We start from the raw sequence: 19311 nt of genomic DNA on the forward strand, positions 1-19311 counted from the left end.
GGGCCTCAACCAAAAGATATGACCATCTCTGTAAACTGTCGTAAATCATTCCAGAGAAATCCTCCCACCTTCCAGATGTTTTCCATTTTGCTATCTATTTCTGTTTCTCTTTCCTAATTCACAAAAAGGAAAATAATATAATGAAACTGCAGGATGAGAATGAAAATTAAAAATAAAGGGGGCAACTTTCATCTTGATTTCTTTCATTTCAATGTTCTCGCCACTCCACTGTGTTTCCCTCACCACTTCTGTTCCACACTATCTCCCATGTTCTACCCTCTCCTCAGCTCTTCGTTAGATCTTTGCTCCCAAAGCCCTTTGGCTTCTGCCAGCCAGTCCACTCCAGATCTTCTTCCTCTTCCACATGTGCTAGTACTTTCTTATCACTCTGCTTTTTCAGCCCAAAGTTGTGGAATTGTTCAAGTAGGGAGGACCAGGGGAAAAGTGACCCTGGATATATGAGGAGAGGAATTCTATTTTTTTTTTTTTATGTAAGTGGTGGAGATATTAAAGAAGTCTATGGGTGGCCCAAACATCAGACCATGATGGGAAGGATGAATCACAGGAAAGGGGGAGTTCAGAAAATATGTCAATGACCATCTCCTGAAAAAGCACAGAATGAAGCCAGAGCTGAAAAAGACAGAAAGTGTTGTGGAGTAACAGTGGGTCAAGCAGCCTAGTTGGAGGATATGGATAGGTGATGTTTTGGGTCAGGATAAAGAAAGCTGGAAGAGAGGAGAGACAGGACAAAGTCTGATAAGTAACATGTCAATTCAGGTGAGGGGGGGGGGGGTTTGACAAGCAGATGGTTTGACAGGGCCTGAGATGAGAAGACAGAAGTATGGGAAAAAAGGACTAAAGAGCTGCGAATTGTGAATTGTGATGATTTCGGAAGGAATGTAGGTGGAAGACGAGGGGGAGGGTGAAATTAGTACATCCAGGTGGGGCTTAGGGGAGGGGGGAAAGAGGGAGCGGGGCAAGAAAAGTGAGGGAGGAGGATTTGTAGTTACTTAAAATTGAAGAATTCAATGTTTATACCATGGGGTTGTAAGCTACCCGAGCGGAATATGAGGTGGTGTTTCCTCAGTTTGCATGTGTCCTCACTCGGGCAAAGGAGGAAATCCAGGACAGAAAAGCCAGTGTAGGAATGGGAAGAGAACTAAAAATGGTTTGCAACCAGGAGATCCGGTATGCCTTGATGCACCGAATACAAGTTTTCGGCAAAATGGTCGCCGAGTCTATGCTTGGTCTTGCGGATATGTGAACCTCTGTCTCACCTGGAACGACCGCCGCCGTCCCTGGATGGAGGTGAGGGAGGAGGTATAGGGACATGTCTTGCATCTCCTGCAGGGGAAAGTACCAGGGGAGGGGTTGGCTTGGGTGGGAAGGGGTGAGTGAACCAAGGAGTTGCAGAAGTTGCGGTCTCTGTGGAAAGCGGAAAGGGTGGGGATGGGAAGGTGTGACAGGTGGTGGGATAACGTCGGAGGTGACATTAATATTGGAGGATGATTTGTTTAGTGTTGAGGCTGGTGGGGCTAAAGGTGAGGGCCAGGGGAACTATCTTTGTTCCGTCTTGGGGGAGGGGCAGGGGGAGCGAGAGCAGAGCTATGAGACACAGTGGGTGAGGGATCCATCTTTGATAGCTCCCATTCCTGTGATCCATCCTTCCCATCATGTTCTGATGTTTAGGCCACCCATAGACTTCTTTAATATCTCCACAACTTACGTTTAAAAAAATAAAAAATTGAAGTCCTCTCCTCTTTTATTCAGAGTCACGTTTACCATGGTACTCCATACTTGACAATTCCATAACTTTGGACAGAGTTTACTGAAGAAAGGGGACATCCCCGCTGTTTTAGAATGGAAACCTTCATCTTGCAAGCAGATGCAGTGGAGACAGAGAAATTGAGAGCAGGGGTTAGTTTCTATGCAAAGAGGCAGGGTGGGAGAAAGTGTTGTCAAGTGTACTGCCTAAAAAACTTTATTAGCATTACCCTAACAGGCTTGGGTGCCAGAAATAACATTTCAGTGGTTTTAAAGTATAGTAATTAAATGCTTAACATGATTAAAGTGCCAAAATTGATAAATAGAATAAATGTGAATAAATCCCCCCACATATTGGTAATGGCACCCAAGTGGCCATTGAAAACAATCAAAGACTGCTGCAGATATTCTGCTAGTTTGCTTAAGTACCCCTCTGAGTGTAACTCAGAGTAATCTATCACCCTGCTGAAAAAACATAGATAGTATAAAGCATGGTTGAGAACTACCACTGGAGGATTAAAAACGAGGCAAAACATTGCAGAAAAAATAAATACTGACTATTATTAACATGTAGAGCGAAAAAGGTTGGGTGGAGGTTTCGGATCAGAACCCTTCTTCAGACTGCAGAGATGTTGCCTGAAGAAGGGTCTCGACCCAAAACATCACCTATTCCTACTCTCCAGAGATGCTGTCTGACCCGCTGAGTTACTCCAGCATTTTTGTGTCTATCTTTGGTTTAAACCAGCATCTGTAGTTCCTTCCTACACATTATTAATGTGTAAAATTGGCAATTTTAGGGTATCTCATCAGTTTTGGTAAACAAGGTAAGATTTAATTAACCTAGCCTAAAATACAAGTATTAACAGATTAATTTGGTGCATAGCAATTTTCTTTAGATTAAAATTTTTTTATTTCAACATTAGTAAAGTTGCACAGATTGGGTATGAGATTCAACAGGCCAAATCTTTCAATCACCTCAAACCAATATCATGAACTTAATTAGGCACAAAATTGCAGCAAAGTGGCGCAGCTGATAGAACTGCTGCCTCACAGTGCCAGACCCAGGTTCAGTCTTGACCCCGGGTGCTGTCAGCCTGGAGTTTTCACATTCTCCCTGGAACCGCCAAGGTTTCCACCAGATGCTCCAGGTTCCTCCTGCATCCCAGAGACAAGTTAATTGGCTTCTGTAAATTGCCCTGGTGCGTAGGGAGTGGATGAGAAAGTGGGATTAGTGTGAACGGGTGATTGATGATCGGCATGGACGGTGGGCCGAAGGGCCTGTTTCCATGCTGTACCTTTAAAAAAGGTATTCCAAATGATGTACTCTGTTATTCTGAGTTGTCTTCCTCCTTTTACTGAGATGCCATTATACCTTGGGATAACAAACAAAGCTGTCACAGCAACAGCAATCAATGGTCATGAGCAGATTCCAAAAAAAGGACATCTTCTTCAAATTTCTATTAATTTAGAAATGTAGTCAATTTTTGTAGCTCGTCGCTAACAAAAAGATGATAAGAGGACATTACTGAGACATACAGCCTACTGATTTAATTCATGGAACCATTTGTGAAATCCATGATACTCTGAGGAGACAAACAAGTTTACAATGCAAGGAGCTGCTAAACTACAATTAAACATCAGTGTCTGCAGAAAAGGTTTCCAAATGCGCCAAATGCGCCAAATGCAACATGACCCATGAATGCCAAGAAGTTGCTGAGCTCCACATCTGCAATGCAATAATAATTGGCATTAATGCACTTGGAAACAGATCCCAAAGAACTAATAGTGAGTGATAGAGTACTCCTGATAAAGGAGTGTTCTGTAATAATAATAATAATAATAATAATAATAATAATAATAATAATAATAATAATAATAATAATAATAATAATAATAATAATAATAATAATAATAATAATAATAATGTGGCTAATGCAGGGGCTCCAATGCTCATCGGTGTTCTGGAAGACATCAATGTCTACAGGGAATTGTACAGCAGGCGGTGAAGGATTTTGTCCTGACTTCAAGACTTATCCAAAGGAAATTGCTTTCAGCTGTGTTTGCACAAGAATTTCCTTTCCAATACAAAAAGAACGGGAGATTGAGAAGATGGAATGCAGAGCAGGACATTTTGTTACTAGAGGGAGGATGGAGAGAACGTCTCCAGACAAGCCATGTCAGCCAAAGTATTCAGGAACTCATTCTGCCGTCCAATAGTGAGGAATAGTGGCAGGAATAGTGAGAGAGGTATCGGCACCCCAATCACAATGAACCTCCCCTTCAGGAGCAGGGTGTTTTTAATTGTGATGTATTCTCATCATCTGAGCCTCCTGTTGACATGAGCAGTCATATCATAACATCGTTGGCGCTAAATGTACATTGCAACCATGTTAAATAACAGAAAGTATACCGTGGTTTTTCTGTCTACATTGAAAACAATAAGCACATGCATCATGATCTAGATGTAATAAAAAAAGAACAGCAGACGTTGGTTTGTACCAAAGATAGACACAAAATGCTAGAGTAACTCAGCAGTTCAGGCAGCATCTCTGGAGAAAATAGACAAGTGACGTTTCAGATTGGGACTTCAGGCTGCTTGTTGAAAGGAGAATGGGGACAAAACTGCAAGTGAGAAAAAAAAACAAGGTAAATTAGGGCTGGCAACAGATGACCTCGGGCAAGGAGGTTCCCGGATGGGCTGATTTATGGTTAGAGACAGGTGTGAGCCCAAGTGGAAATGCAGTTGCGAACTGTGGACTTGAACGGGAGGGGGGGGGGGGGGGGGGGGTTGAGAGGGAGCTGTTTGTAGAAGTCACCTAAAATTGGAGAATTCAATGCTCGTACCGTTGTGTTGTAAGCTACCCAAGCGGAATATGAGGTGCTGTTCCTCCAATTTGTGTGTGGCCTCACTCTGCCACTAGGGAGATCCAGGACAGAAAGGTCAGTGTGAGAATGGGAAGGGGAGTTAAAGGGGTTAGATCCAGTAGGTCTTGGCAGGCCGAGCACAAGTGTTAAGCAAAATGGTCCCCTGTCATCAAGATATAGGACCATTTTCATGATGATAAAGTTCAATCCCACTTTGGTCAGTTCAGCATCATGGGTTCAATCCTGATTTACAGTGTTGTTAGATTCACAATGTTGCATTTTTCTCTGTGATCACATGCATGTCCTTCAGACAATAGACAATAGACAATAGGTGCAGGAGTAGGCCATTCAGCCCTTCGAGCCAGCACCGCCATTCAATGCGATCATGGCTGATCACTCTCAATCAGTACCCCGTTCCTGCCTTCTCCCCATACCCCCTAACTCCGCTATCCTTAAGAGCTCTATCCAGCTCTCTCTTGAAAGCATCCAACGAACTGGCCTCCACTGCCTTCTGAGGCAGAGAATTCCACACCTTCACCACCTTCTGACTGAAAAAGTTCTTCCTCATCTCCGTTCTAAATGGCCTACCCCTTATTCTTAAACTGTGGCCCCTTGTTCTGGACTACCCCAACATTGGGAACATGTTATCTGCCTCTAATGTGTCCAATCCCCTAATTATCTTATATGTTTCAATAAGATCCCCCCTCATCCTTCTAAATTCCAGTGTATACAAGCCCAATCGCTCCAGCCTTTCAACATACGACAGTCCCGCCATTCCGGGAATTAACCTAGTGAACCTACGCTGCACGCCCTCCATAGCAAGAATATCCTTCCTCAAATTTGGAGACCAAAACTGCACACAGTACTCCAGGTGCGGTCTCACCAGGGCCCGGTACAACTGTAGAAGGACCTCTTTGCTCCTATACTCAACTCCTCTTGTCACGAAGGCCAACATTCCATTGGCTTTCTTCACTGCCTGCTGTACCTGCATGCTTCCTTTCATTGACTGATGCACTAGGACACCCAGATCTCGTTGAACTCCCCCTCCTCCTAACTTGACACCATTCAGATAATAATCTGCCTTTCTATTCTTGCTTCCAAAGTGAATAACCTCACACTTATCTACATTAAACTGCATCTGCCATGTATCCGCCCACTCACACAACCTGTCCAAGTCACCCTGCAGCCTTATTGCATCTTCCTCACAATTCACACTACCCCCCAACTTATTATCATCTGCAAATTTGCTAATGGTACTTTTAATCCCTTCGTCTAAGTCATTAATGTATATCGTAAATAGCTGGGGTCCCAGCACCGAACCTTGCGGTACCCCACTGGTCACTGCCTGCCATTCCGAAAGGGACCCATTCATCCCCACTCTTTGCTTTCTGTCTGTCAACCAATTTTCTATCCATGTCAGTACCCTACCCCCAATACCATGTGCCCTCATTTTGCCCACTAATCTCCTATGTGGGACCTTGTCGAAGGCTTTCTGAAAGTCGAGGTACACCACATCCACTGACTCTCCCTTGTCAATTTTCCTAGTTACATCCTCAAAAAATTCCAGTAGATTTGTCAAGCATGATTTCCCCTTCGTAAATCCATGCTGACTCGGAATGATCCCGTTACTGCTATCCAAATGCTCAGCAATTTCGTCTTTTATAATTGACTCCAGCATCTTCCCCACCACTGATGTCAGACTAACTGGTCTATAATTACCCGTTTTCTCTCTCCCTCCTTTCTTAAAAAGTGGGATAACATTTGCTATCCTCCAATCCACAGGAACTGATCCTGAATCTATAGAACATTGAAAAATGATCTCCAATGCTTCCACTATTTCTAGAGCCACCTCCTTAAGTACTCTGGGATGCAGACCATCAGGCCCTGGGGATTTATCAGCCTTCAGTCCCATCAGTCTACCCAAAACCATTTCCTGCCTAATGTGGATTTCCTTCAGTTCCTCCATCACCCTAGGTTCTCCGGCCCCTAGAACATTTGGGAGATTGTGTGTATCTTCCTCAGTGAAGACAGATCCAAAGTAACGGTTTAACTCGTCTGCCATTTCTTTGTTCCCCATAATAAATTCCCCTGCTTCTGTCTTCAAGGGACCCACATTTGCCTTGACTATTTTTTTCCTCTTCACGTACCTAAAAAAACTTTTGCTATCCTCCTTTATATTATTGGCTAGTTTACCCTCGTACCTCATCTTTTCTCCCCGTATTGCCTTTTTAGTTAACTTTTGTTGCTCTTTAAAAGAGTCCCAATCCTCTGTCTTCCCACTCTTCTTTGCTATGTTATACTTCCTCTCCTTAATTTTTATGCTGTCCCTGACTTCCCTCGTCAGCCACAGGTGTCTCTTACTCCCCTTAGAGTCTTTCCACCTCTTTGGAATAAATTGATCCTGCAACCTCTGCATTATTCCCAGGAATACCTGCCATTGCTGTTCTACCGTCTTCCCTGCTAGGGCCTCCTTCCAATCAATTTTGGCCAGCTCCTGCCTCATGCCTCTGTAATCCCCTTTGCTATATACTGTAATACCGACACTTCCGATTTTCCCTTCTGCCTTTCCATTTGCAGAGTAAAACTTATCATGTTGTGATCACTGCCTCCTAATGGCTCTTTTACCTCTAGTCCCCTTATCAGATCAGGATCATTACACAACACTAAATCCAGAATTGCCTTCTCCCTGGTAGGCTCCAGTACAAGCTGTTCTAAGAATCCATCTCGAAGGCACTCTACAAACTCTCTTTCCTGGGGTCCATTTCCAACCTGATTTTCCCAGTCTACCTGCATGTTGAAATCTCCCATAACCACCGTAGCATTACATTTTTGACACGCCAATTTTATCTCCTGATTCAACTTCCACCCTATGTCGAGGCTACTGTTTGGGGGCCTATAGATAACTCCCATTAGGGTCTTTTTACCCTTACAATTTCTCATTTCTATCCATACTGATTCAACATCTCCTGATTCTATGTCACCCCTTGCAAGGGAATGAATATCATTCCTTACCATCAGAGCAACCCCACCCCCTCTGCCCACCTGTCTGTCTTTTCTATACGTTGTGTACCCCTGAATATTCAGTTCCCAGCCCTGGTCCTCTTGTAGCCATGTCTCAGTGATCCCTACAACATCATACTTGCCCATGACTAACTGAGCCTCAAGCTCATCCACTTTATTTTTTATACTACGCGCATTTAAGTACACTTTAACTTCTGTATTTACCTCCCCTCTCACATCGTTCACAATTGGCCCTGCCCTTAATTTCTTTTCCCCTCTAGAACTTCTGTTCCCATTCTTCCGAGAGTCTTTTGCAATATCTCCTTTATTCCCTTTTACCTCATCTTCATATTCACAATTTGTTAACCCCTCCCCCCCACTACTTAGTTTAAAGCCACAGGTGTCACACTAGCAAACCTGCCTGCCAGAATGTTTGTCCCCCTGCTGTTAAGATGCAACCCGTCCCTTTTGTACAAGTCACCCCTAGCCCAGTAGAGATCCCAGTGGTCCAGAAATCTAAATCCCTGCTCTCTGCACCAGTCCCTCAGCCATAAATTCATACCCTCTATCTCTCTGTTCCTGGCCTCACCAGCACGAGGTACCGGTAGCAGTCCAGAGATAACCACCTTCGACGTCCTACTTCTCAGTGTTTTTCCCAACTCTCTAAACTCCTGCTGTAGCACCTCCTTCCTCTTCCGCCCGACGTCATTCGTGCCCACGTGCACAACGACTTCAGGTTGATCGCCTTCCCTCACCAGGATTTTCTGAAGCCGGTCCGTGATGTGTTGAACCCTGGCACCAGGGAGGCAACAGACCATCCTCAAGTCCCTCCTGCTGCCACAGAATCTTCTGTCCGTCCCTCGGACTATGGAGTCACCGACCACTACGGCTCTTCCAGACTTCGGTCTCCCCTGTCGAGTATCCTTGCCAACAGGTCCGCCACTCGGACTGGAAACGTCTTCTGCCCCGACAGTTCCCAAGAGGGTATACCTATTTGCAATAGGCACAGCCACTGGGGTCTCCTGTAGTCCACGTCCACTCCCCCCTGAAACAGTCTCCCACCTTCGCTCGACCTGGACCCTTGGCGTGACAGCCTCACAATAAGTCCTGTCGAGGAAACTCTCGCATTCCCGGATGGCCCTGAGGTGACAATTTCTTCTCATGTTTCCTTCATGTGCAAATAAATGGTAGAATTGGATTGTGTTGATAGGAGTGTGGGAAGAATAACATGGATTAAGATAGGATTAATCCAATTTGATGCTTGATGGGCAGTGTGCACTAGATGAGCCAAAGGGCCATGTTCCATCTGTACCTTTCTACCAATACATGGCTCCATGACTTGGTGGTTACACCCTCTATTTTAAAGGAAATCTCCACTTTACATATTAATGGCATGCTCCAATCCTTTGCATTATTTCACATTTGCATTCACATTCAAAATTGTCATAATATTTCAGTCAAAATACCTCATATATTACAATGTGTAGAAAGGAACTGCAGATGCTGGTTTAAACCTTCAGTCTGAAGAAGGGTCTCGACCCAAAACATCACCCCCCCCCCCTTCCTTCTCTAATATATTACAATGTTATTCATCGAGTTTAAAAAGAAATGATGATGCAGGATAAATCTAGAGTGGTTGTTCTAATTTTATTCATAACCAAATCATGAACAGGCTAGGTGCAGATGCAAGGGTTTACTCTAACCCCTGCCATAAAATGATCAGGGTATTTATTCATTTCATTCTGTCAGTTTCTGGAGTGGTACAGTGGCGCATTGGGGTGGCACAGTGATGTAGTGGTAGAATTGCTGCCTTACAGCGTCAGAGAACCAGGTTCGATCCTGACTACGGGTGCTATCTGTGCGGAGTTTGTATGTTCTCCCTGTAACAGCATGGGTTTTCTCCAGGTGCTCCGGTTTCATCCCACATTCCAAAGACGTGCAGATCTGTAGGTGAATGGCTTCTGTAAATTGTCCCTAGGGTGTAGGATAGAACTAGTGTACGGATGGATGGTCGATGCTGGCGTGGTGGGCTAAAGGGCCTGTTTATACACTGTATCCCTAAAGTAAAAAAATAAAACTAAAGCTAATGATTTGCACTGTATCAGCTAACGTGATCAATATGGGTGTGGTTTGCAACAATGCTGACAGTCTACAGTGCCCTCCATAATGTTTGGGACAAAGATCCATCATTTATTTATTTGCCTCTGTACTCCACAATTTGAGATTTGTAATAGAAAAAAATCACATGTGGTTAAAGTGCACATTGTCAGATTTTAATAAAGGCCATTTTTATACATTTTGGTTTCACCATGTAAAAATTACAGCCGTGTTTATACATAGTCCCCCCATTTCAGGGCACCATAATGTTTGGCTTCATGGCTTCACAGGTGTTTGTAATTGCCCAGGTGCGTAATAATTGCCTCCTTAATGCAGGTATAAGAGAGCTCTCAGCACCTACTTTCCTCCAGTCTTTGCATCACCTTTGAAACTTGTATTACTGTTTATCAACATGAGGACCAAAGTTGTGCCAATGAAAGTCAAAGAAGCCATTATGAGACTGAGAAACAAAAATAAAACTGTTAGAGACATCAGCCAAACCTTAGGCTTACCAAAATCAACTGTCTGAAACATCATTAAGAAGAAAGAGAGCACTGGTAAGCTTACTAATTGCAAAGGGACTGGTAGGCCAAGGAAGACTTCCACAGCTGATGACAGAAGAATTCTCTCTATAATAAAGAAAAATCCCCAAATACCTGTCCGACAGATCAGAAACACTCTTCAGGAGTCAGGTGTGGATTTGTCAATGACCACTGTCCGCAGAAGACTTCATGAACAGAAATACAGCTAAACTGCAAGATGTAAACCACTGGTTAGCTGCAAAAATAGGATGGCCAGGTTACAGTTTGCCAAGTACTTAAAAGAGCAACCACAGTTCTGGAAAAAGGTCTTGTGAACAAATGAGACGAAGATTAACTTATATCAGAGTGATGGCAAGAGCAAAGTATGGAGGAGAGAAGGAACTACCGAAGATCCAAAGTATACCACCTCATCTGTGAAACACGGTGGTGGGGGTGTTATGGCCTGGGCATGTATGGCTGCTGAAGGTACTGGTTCACTTATCTTCATTGATGATACAACTGCTGATGGTAGTAGCATAATGAATTCTGAAGCGTACAGACACATCGTATCTGCTCAAGTTCAAACAAATGATTCAAAACTCATTGGCCGGCAGTTCAATTCTGCAGCAAGACAATTATCCCAAACATACTGCTCAAGGAGTTTTTCAAAGCTAAAAAATGGTCAATTCTTGAGTTGCCAAGTCAATCACCCGATCTGAACCCAATTAAGCATGCCTTTTATATGCTGAAGAGAAAACTGAAGGGGACTAGCCCCCAAAACAAGCATAAGCTAAAGATGGCTGCAATACAGGCCTGGCAGAGCATCACCAGAGAAGATACCCAGCAACTGGTGATGTCCATGAATCGCAGACTTCAAGCAATCATTGCATGCAAAGGATATGCAACAAAATACTAAACATTGCTACTTTCATTTAAAGGACATTGCTGTGTCCCAAACATTATGGTGCCCTGAAATGGGGGGACTATGTATAAACAGTGCTGTAAATTCTACATGGTGAAACCAAAATGAATAAAAATGGCCTTTATTAAAATCTGACAATGTGCACTTTAACCACATGTGATTTTTTTTCTATTACAAGTTTCAAATTGTGGAGTACAGAGTCAAATAATTAAATAAAGGGTCTTTATCCCAAACATTATGGAGGGCATTGTATGTTATAGTAAAACTAAACAACATACCAAAGCAAACAGCCCATAATCTTATAAAGTGGCTTTACGAACAGAATAATTTCCAATCAGTCCAGGATGATAGTAAAAAAGACACAAAAGACTGCAAATGCTGGAATCTTTAGCGAAAAAAAGAGCAACCGGAGAGACTCAGCTTTCAGGTGACATCTGTGGAGTGGTACAGACAGTCGACATTTTGGGTCGAGACCCTTCAATTGAAAATATTGACTGGCTATTTCCCTCCGTGTCCTAGCTATGTGACTCCCTTTACTCCTGTTTGACTCCCTAACACAATTAAAGCACGTGTATTCAGCCTGTTTTTTTTATGGCCTCCATTTCACTAGCAACCACTGAGTGTAAATGAGCATATCAAATTAATCCCAATTACATTCTGATACTTCAGCTACATGAACGATTGATGGGAAAATTGTCCAAACTTTTATATGCCAGCTGAGAATAATTACATGACACCATCTTTTATATACTAGCTGAGAATAATTTTGTCACTACAGCAGACAGCATTGACAAAATTAGTAATAAAATCATGCTTTCCGCAACCTACAAAAAATTCAAACTTGGTTTGTCTCTCAAATCTCCTTCGAAAGCAAGAAAGTGAAAGAATCTGCTTATGTCATGCAATTTAGTGTCCTTGAGCAAGCCTTATGAAAGATGTCTTTACTTGAAGTAAATGGTTCAACTTTGAATGATTTCTCAACATTAAGATGACAACCTGTTATTAAGGGCCCATTTGTAATACCATGTAAAAATATGGCAATAGTTTTATGTTTAATCTGCGCTGCTCTCTGCTATTGAGGGCGTGCAGCGTAGGTTCACTAGGTTAATTCCCGGAATGGTGGGACTGTCGTATGTTGAAAGGCTGGAGCAATTAGGCTTGTATACACTGGAATTTAGAAGGATGAGGGGGGATCTTATTGAAACATATAAGATAATTAGGGGATTGGACACAGTAGAGACAGGAAACATGTTCCCAATGTTGGGGGAGTCCAGAACAAGGGGCCACAGTTTAAGAATAAGGGGTAGGCCATTTAGAACGGAGATGAGGAAGAACTTTTTCAGTCAGAGAGTGGTGAAGGTGTGGAATTCTCTGCCTCAGAAGGCAGTGGGGGCCAGTTCGTTGGATGCTTTCAAGAGAGAGCTGGATAGAGCTCTTAAGGATAGCGGAGTGAGGGGGTATGGGGAGAAGGCAGGAACGGGGTACTGATTGAGAGTGATCAGCCATGATCGCATTGAATGGCGGTGCTGGCTCGAAGGGCTGAATGGCCTACTCCTGCACCTATTGTCTATTGTCTATTGTCTACTGCTCCACTTATATATCTATTCATATGATTGAGAAATGCATAAACAAAATATGTTTCCCAGCACATTTACAACGTGTTCCATCAAGATGTTGGGAATGATGCTGTACAATTACAGTGGTATTTGTTAAGTTTCTGAAATTCTTATTCAAGTCTTTGGGAGTTTCCAACAATGGACGAGTGATGACTTTCACCAAGGCTGAGAAAAACCTACGGTCTCCGCCTGCAACAACTTAATGACAAAACAGCGATTAATAATTTAGAAGCATTGGTCATCTGGGACCGGAGGGCACAGCCTCAGAATAAAAGTATGTAGTTTGGAATGGAAACGAGGAGGAATTTATTTCGCCAAAGGGTAGTCAATCTGTGGAATTCATTGTCATAGTGGAGCCCAAGTCATTGGGTATTTTTAAAGAGGAGATTGATAGGTTCTTGATTAGTAAATATTAACAATATTTATGGGAGAAGGCAGGAGAATGGGTTTGAGAGGGGAAAAAATAGATCAGCCATGATTGAATGGCAGACTGGACTGGACGAGCCGAATGGCCTGATCCTGCTCCTATGTCTTATGGCCTTATCATGAGGCATTACCCATGCACCAGCACTCTGTGCCACCCATCCCGTGCTGGTGCCTCAAGGATCAGCTGTCCGAGTAATTGAAACAACAGCAGTCTCAAACGATTCACGATTGGCAATAAAAAGAAAGCATTAATGATTCATCTGCATCAACATTCAGATAACATTTCAGCAGAGGCCCTGTTGCCAGGTAAAGCAATTCAGAAGATAGAGCCATACGCACCATCAGTAGTGCAGGATCCTTCTGGAACATGTTTCTGCATGTAGGCAATAGGTGGGCTGTTTGACTCAGACATTTCCTCTTCTTCCTCCTCCTCCTCATTATCCAGTCCATTGCCAACTTGTACAGCTGGGAATCCAGAAGAGCTACTCTGCGTATAACGATGGACTTCAATTTCTTTATTAAGTTCCTCTATCTTTGGCTTGACATCTGTTTTAAGAACAAATTTCAGGTATTATTTCAAGCTAGCTCAACCGTGTATTGCCGATACGTCCAAAAGGTAATGGAAATAATAGTCAAGGATGAACCTCACTCCCTCTTCTCCTCTCCCCATCAGGCAAGAGGTACCGGAGTTTGAAAACACATACCTCCAGATTGAGGGTCAGTTTCTTCCCAGCAGTTATCAGGGAACTGAACCATCCTATCACCAATTAGAGAGCGGTTCCTGACCTACCATCTAGCTCATTGGAGACCCTCGTGCTATCTTTAATTGGACTTAACTGGACTTGATCTTGTACCAAACGTTATTCCCTTTGTCCTGTACCTGTACACTGTGATTGCAGCGTGATTGCAATCATATACAGTCTTTCCACTGATGGGATAGCACGCACCAAAAAATGTTTTTCACTGTGCCTCCGCACATGTGAGAATAAACTAAACTAAAAAGAAAACATAAAGAGCCCAAAAGATAGAGGGATTGGGTATTTGGTTCCTCAGAAGTATGGAGATGAGCAGATCCTGCTGTATGTCACGGCAGTAACTCATCTCAATTTTTCTCCCTTATTTCCATGCTGGCAGCCAGCTGGACTCAGAGGCTGGCTGGCTGTCAACAGGCAAAGCCTCCACTGGAAGAGTGTGGGCACGGAGCAGAGAGGTGGAAGAGACAGGGTTTGCAGTGGACTTACTGATCAGGAGGATTTCAATTCAGATGATAGGTGATTCACATCAGATCAAATTAATGAAAGCAGCAGTGGTGCAACTGGTAGAGCTGCTGCCTCACAGTACCAGAGACTCGGGTTCCATCCTGAGCTCAGGTGCTATCTTTGTAGAGTTAGCACGTTCATCCCTTTGACTTTCCTCCGGGTATTCCTGTTTCCTCCCACATCCCAATGACGCGTGGATTTGTAGGTTAGATGGTCTCTGTAAATTGTCCATAGTGTGTAAGGAGTGGATGTGAAAGTGGGATAGGATTAGTGTGAACGGGTGATCGAAGGTTGGCGTGGGCTCAATAGGCTGAACGGTCTGTTTCCATGTTGAATCATTCAATCAATCAATCAATCTAGTATTTCAATCAGTAGGAAGTGGTGGACATTCCATCTTTTCATGGTCCATAATTAATTGTAAAAGTACCCCAGTGCTGGATCTTGCCTTTCCCAGTCATTCATCCTAGGATTTCTTAATCTTTAGAGAAAGCATAAAAAGAGCAGCATTGAATCTTCACAGACCACTTGGTTCCAGACCATATCACAGCCTTGGTCCCATCAAGGAACAATGAGTTGAATTACGGAGGTGAGAGTAATTTGGGTAATAATTTGAGGTGAGAGTCATTTGGGAGGTGGAAGTAATTTGATTGAGGTAGCATTTGCGGGGATTGCTGGTCGGCACGGACTTGTTGGGCCGAAGGGCCTGTTTCCGCGCTGTATTTCTAAAACTAAAACTAAACTAATCATACCTTGGTCCATAAACTCAATGGGACAAATGGCCCCCTTCTACATTGAATAAGAAAGATAAAAACATGTTGAATTTATGGCAGCCTTTAATGTTAACGTGGTATATGTTTAAGCAACTTGGAAGAGTATTCAGCTCCAATAAGGCCTCATTACTGATATGCTATCAAGTATGTCTTGCACAACCAAGAATGATTTGTGGGACCTGCAATATAACACTGCTTATCTCACCGCCACCCCTCACACTTTTCCCAATTAGACCACAAACACTGCACATGGAATATAGAAATGTACAACAGTGAAGAAAACATTTTGATCCACATGGCTGACTTCAAATTCAAAGTCAGCACACAGATTTATACCCATGTTGCTATTATTGATTTTCTCACAAAATCCCTATTGGAATCACTGATAACATCAGCCTCAAATGCCTCCCTAGGCAATCCATGCAAGAACATTCATCATCCACTGTGTAAATTGGATCTGTGCTTCCCATTCATGTTCTCTTTCCTTAGTTCCTTTCATGCTTTTCTTGGAGATTTTCTGCCTCAGGCCACAGTAAACAATTTCTCAGGGTTAGAATTGTTAATACTCTTCAAAATTCCTGCTCAGTTTTTATCATATCATATCATATCATATACATACAGCCGGAAACAGGCCCTTTCGGCCCACCAAGTCCGTGCCGCCCAGCGATCCCCGTACATTAACACTATCCTACACCCACTAGGGACAATTTTTACATTTACCCAGCAAATTAACCTACATACCTGTACGTCTTTGGAGTGTGGGAGGAAACCGAAGATCTCGGAGAAAACCCACGCAGGTCACGGGGAGAACGTACAAACTCCTTACAGTGCAGCACCCGTAGTCAGGATCGAACCTGAGTCTCCGGCGCTGCATTCGCTGTAAAGCAGCAACTCTACCGCTGCGCTACCGTGCCGCCCATCACTAAACAAACATTATCGAATACCCCTGAAACAATATAGAATATCTCCTTGAAGTTCAGATACTGAAACACTGTGCTTTGCCTTATGATATCTAATTTGGTAACCGGAGTTGTACTCCAGATGGAATTTATTCACACCACATGGGCGTAGTGGTAGTTGCTGCCTTACAGGTCTTCCAGGGCCAGAGACCCTGGTTGGAATCTGGCTACGGTGCTTGTCTGTACGGAGTTTGTACGTTCTCCCCGTGACCTGCGTGGGTTTTCCCCGAGAACTTCGGTTTCCTCCCACACTCCAAAGATGTGCAGGTTTGTAGGTTAATTGGCTTGTTTTAAAAAAAATGTAAATTGTTCCCAGTGTAGGAGAGTGTTAGTGTGTGGGAATCGCTGGTCGGTGTGGGCTCGGTGGACTTGTTTCTGCATTGTACTTCTAAACTAAACACGGAGACTAAATATCACTATTTAGTAATTGTGAATTGTTTTCTATTATGCTTCCAGTACCTCGTGCTAGTGAGGGTAGGAACAGGGAGATAGAGGATCTGAATGTGTGGCTGAGGAGTTGGTGCAGGGGGCAGGGATTTAGATTTCTAGACCACTGGAATCTCTTCTGGGGCAGGGATGACCTGTATGAAAGGGACGGGTTGCACCTTAATTGGAAGGGGACCGACATTCTGGCAGGCAGGTTTGCTAGTGCTACACGGGTGGGTTTAAACTAGAAAGTGGGGGGGGGCGTGGAATCAACAACGTGGACGCGTATCCGTGCAGCTAACGGGAAAGAGAGAGTGGGAAAGGTCACGATTAAACTAGCAGGGCAGGGGGATGGGACCCAATGCAAGGAAACAGAAGGCCATAAAAGGAGAAGCAAAAGGTAGAAGGGAGATAAGAAAAACTAACCTGAAAGCTTTGTGCCTTAATGCGAGGAGCATTCGAAATAAGGTGGATGAATTGAATGCACAGTTAGCAGTTACGGGATATGATATGGTTGGAATTATGGAGACATGGCTCCAAGGTGACCAAAGCTGGGAGCTAAACATGCACGGGTATTCGATGTTCTGGTAGGATAGACAGAAAGGAAGAGGAGGTGGGGTGGCATTGCTGGTTAAAGAGGAGATAATACAATAGCAAGGAGAGACATTAGCTTGGATGCTGTAGAATCGGTATGGGTAGAACTGCGAAATAGCCAAGGGCAGAAAAAACTTGTTGGAATGGTATACAGACCAGCAAACAGCAGTAGTGAGGTTGGGGATAGCATCAAGCTGGAAATTAGGGATGCGTGTAGCAAAGGCATAGCAGTTATCACGGGTGACTTTAATCTACATTAAGATTGGCCCAACCAAATTGGTAACAGTGCTGAGCAGGAGGATTTCCTGGAATGTATACGGGATGGGTTTTTAAACCAATATGTAGAGGCACCAACTAGAGGGCAGGCCATCCTAGACTGGGTATTGCGTAATGAAGAAGGATTATTTAGCCATTTTGTTGTGCAAGGCCCCTTGGGCAACAGTGACCATAATATGGTGGAATTCTGCATTAGGATGGAGATTGACTTGGTTATTTCAGAGACAAGGGTCCTGAACTCGAATAAAGGAGACTTTAAAGGTGTAAGACGGGGAATTGGCTAGGATAGACTGGCAAATTATACTTAAAGCGTTGACAGTGGAGATACAATGGAAAAGATTTAAAGACTGCATGGATGAACTCCAGAATTTGTTCATCCCTGCCTGGCGAAAAAATAAAACTGGGAAGGCGGCTCAACCGTGGCTGATGAGGGAAGTCAAGGATTGTGTTAAAGCCAAGGAAGAGGCATATAAATTGGCCAGAAGCAGCGGCAAACCAGAGGACTGGGAGAAATTTAGAACTCAACCGAGGAGGACAAAGGGGTTAATTAAAAGGGGGGGAAAAGGGAGCATGAAAGAAAGCTTGCGGGGAATATAAAAACTGACTGTAAAAGTCTCTTCAGGTATGTAAAAAGGAAAAGATTAGTGAAGACGAATGTAGGTCCCTTACAGTCAGAGACAGGTGAATTTATAATGGGAAATGAGGAAATGGCAGAACAGTTAAATAAGTACTTTGGTTCTGTCTTCACTAAGGAAGACACAAACAATCTCCCGGAAATACTATGGGTCCAAGGATCTAATGGGAGGGAGGAACTGAAGGGAATCCACATTAGTCAGAAAATGGTATTCGGTAAACTGTTGGGACTGAAGGCAGATACATCCACAGGGCCTGGTGGTCTGCATCCCAGGGTACTGAAGGAGGTGGCCCTAGAAATCGTGGATGCATTGGTGATCATTTTCCAATGTTCTCTCGACTCTGGATCAGTTCCTGTGGGCTGGAGGGTAGCCAATGTAACTCCACTTTTCAAGAAAGGAGGAAGAGAGAAAACGGGGAATTATAGACCAGCTAGCCTTACATTGGTAGTGGGGAAGACGCTGGAGTCGATTATTAAAGGTGCTTTGCAGCACATTTGGAAAGCAGTGACGGGATCGGTCAAAGTCAGCATAGATTTAGTAAAGGGAAAGCATGCTTGACTAATCTTTTGGAATCTTTTGAGGATGCAACAAGTAGAATGGATAAGGGAGAGCCAGTGGATGTGGTGTATCTGAACTTTCAAAAAGCCTTTGACAAGGTCCCACACAAGAGATTAGTGTGCAAAATTAGAGCACATGGTATTGGGGGTAAGGTATTGACATGGATAGAGAACTGGTTGGCAGACAGGAAGCAAAGAATAGGAATTAACGGGTCCTTTTCAGAATGGCAGGCAGTGACTAATGGGGCGCCACAAGGCTCGGTACTGGGACCCCAGTTGTTTACAATATATATTAACGATTTAGACGAGGGAATTAAATGTAACATCTCTACGTTTGTGGATGACACAAAGCTGGGTGGCAGTGTGAGCTGCGAGGAGGATGCTATGAGGCTGCAGGGTGACTTGGATAGGTTGGGTGAGTGGGCAGAAGTATGGCAGATGCAGTATAATGTAGATAAATGTGAGGTTATCCACTGGTGGCAAGAACAGGAAGGCAGATTATTATCTGAATGGTGTCAGATTAGGAGAAAGGGAGGTGCAACAAGATCTGGGTGTGCTTGTACATCAGTCACTGAAAGTAATTATGCAGGTACAGCAGGCAGTGAAGAAAGCCAAAGGCATATT

At 43.6% G+C, this 19311-nt stretch overlaps 1 protein-coding gene across 6 annotated transcripts in view; it reads right to left on the reverse strand.

Annotated features, from left to right (window-relative positions):
• The window catches only part of greb1l (GREB1 like retinoic acid receptor coactivator), a 201474-nt gene that overhangs the window by 83146 nt on the left and 99017 nt on the right, over positions 1 to 19311 (reverse strand). For all 6 annotated transcript variants that reach the window (XM_078397305.1, XM_078397307.1, XM_078397306.1 and 3 more), the window contains one exon: positions 13551 to 13757. In XM_078397305.1, the coding sequence (XP_078253431.1) occupies positions 13551 to 13757 (207 nt within the window). The remainder of the gene's footprint in view (positions 1 to 13550; positions 13758 to 19311) is intronic.

Source organism: Rhinoraja longicauda, chromosome 4, assembly GCF_053455715.1.
Source record: "Rhinoraja longicauda isolate Sanriku21f chromosome 4, sRhiLon1.1, whole genome shotgun sequence".
In the NCBI taxonomy this organism is placed as follows: Eukaryota; Metazoa; Chordata; class Chondrichthyes; order Rajiformes; family Arhynchobatidae; genus Rhinoraja; species Rhinoraja longicauda.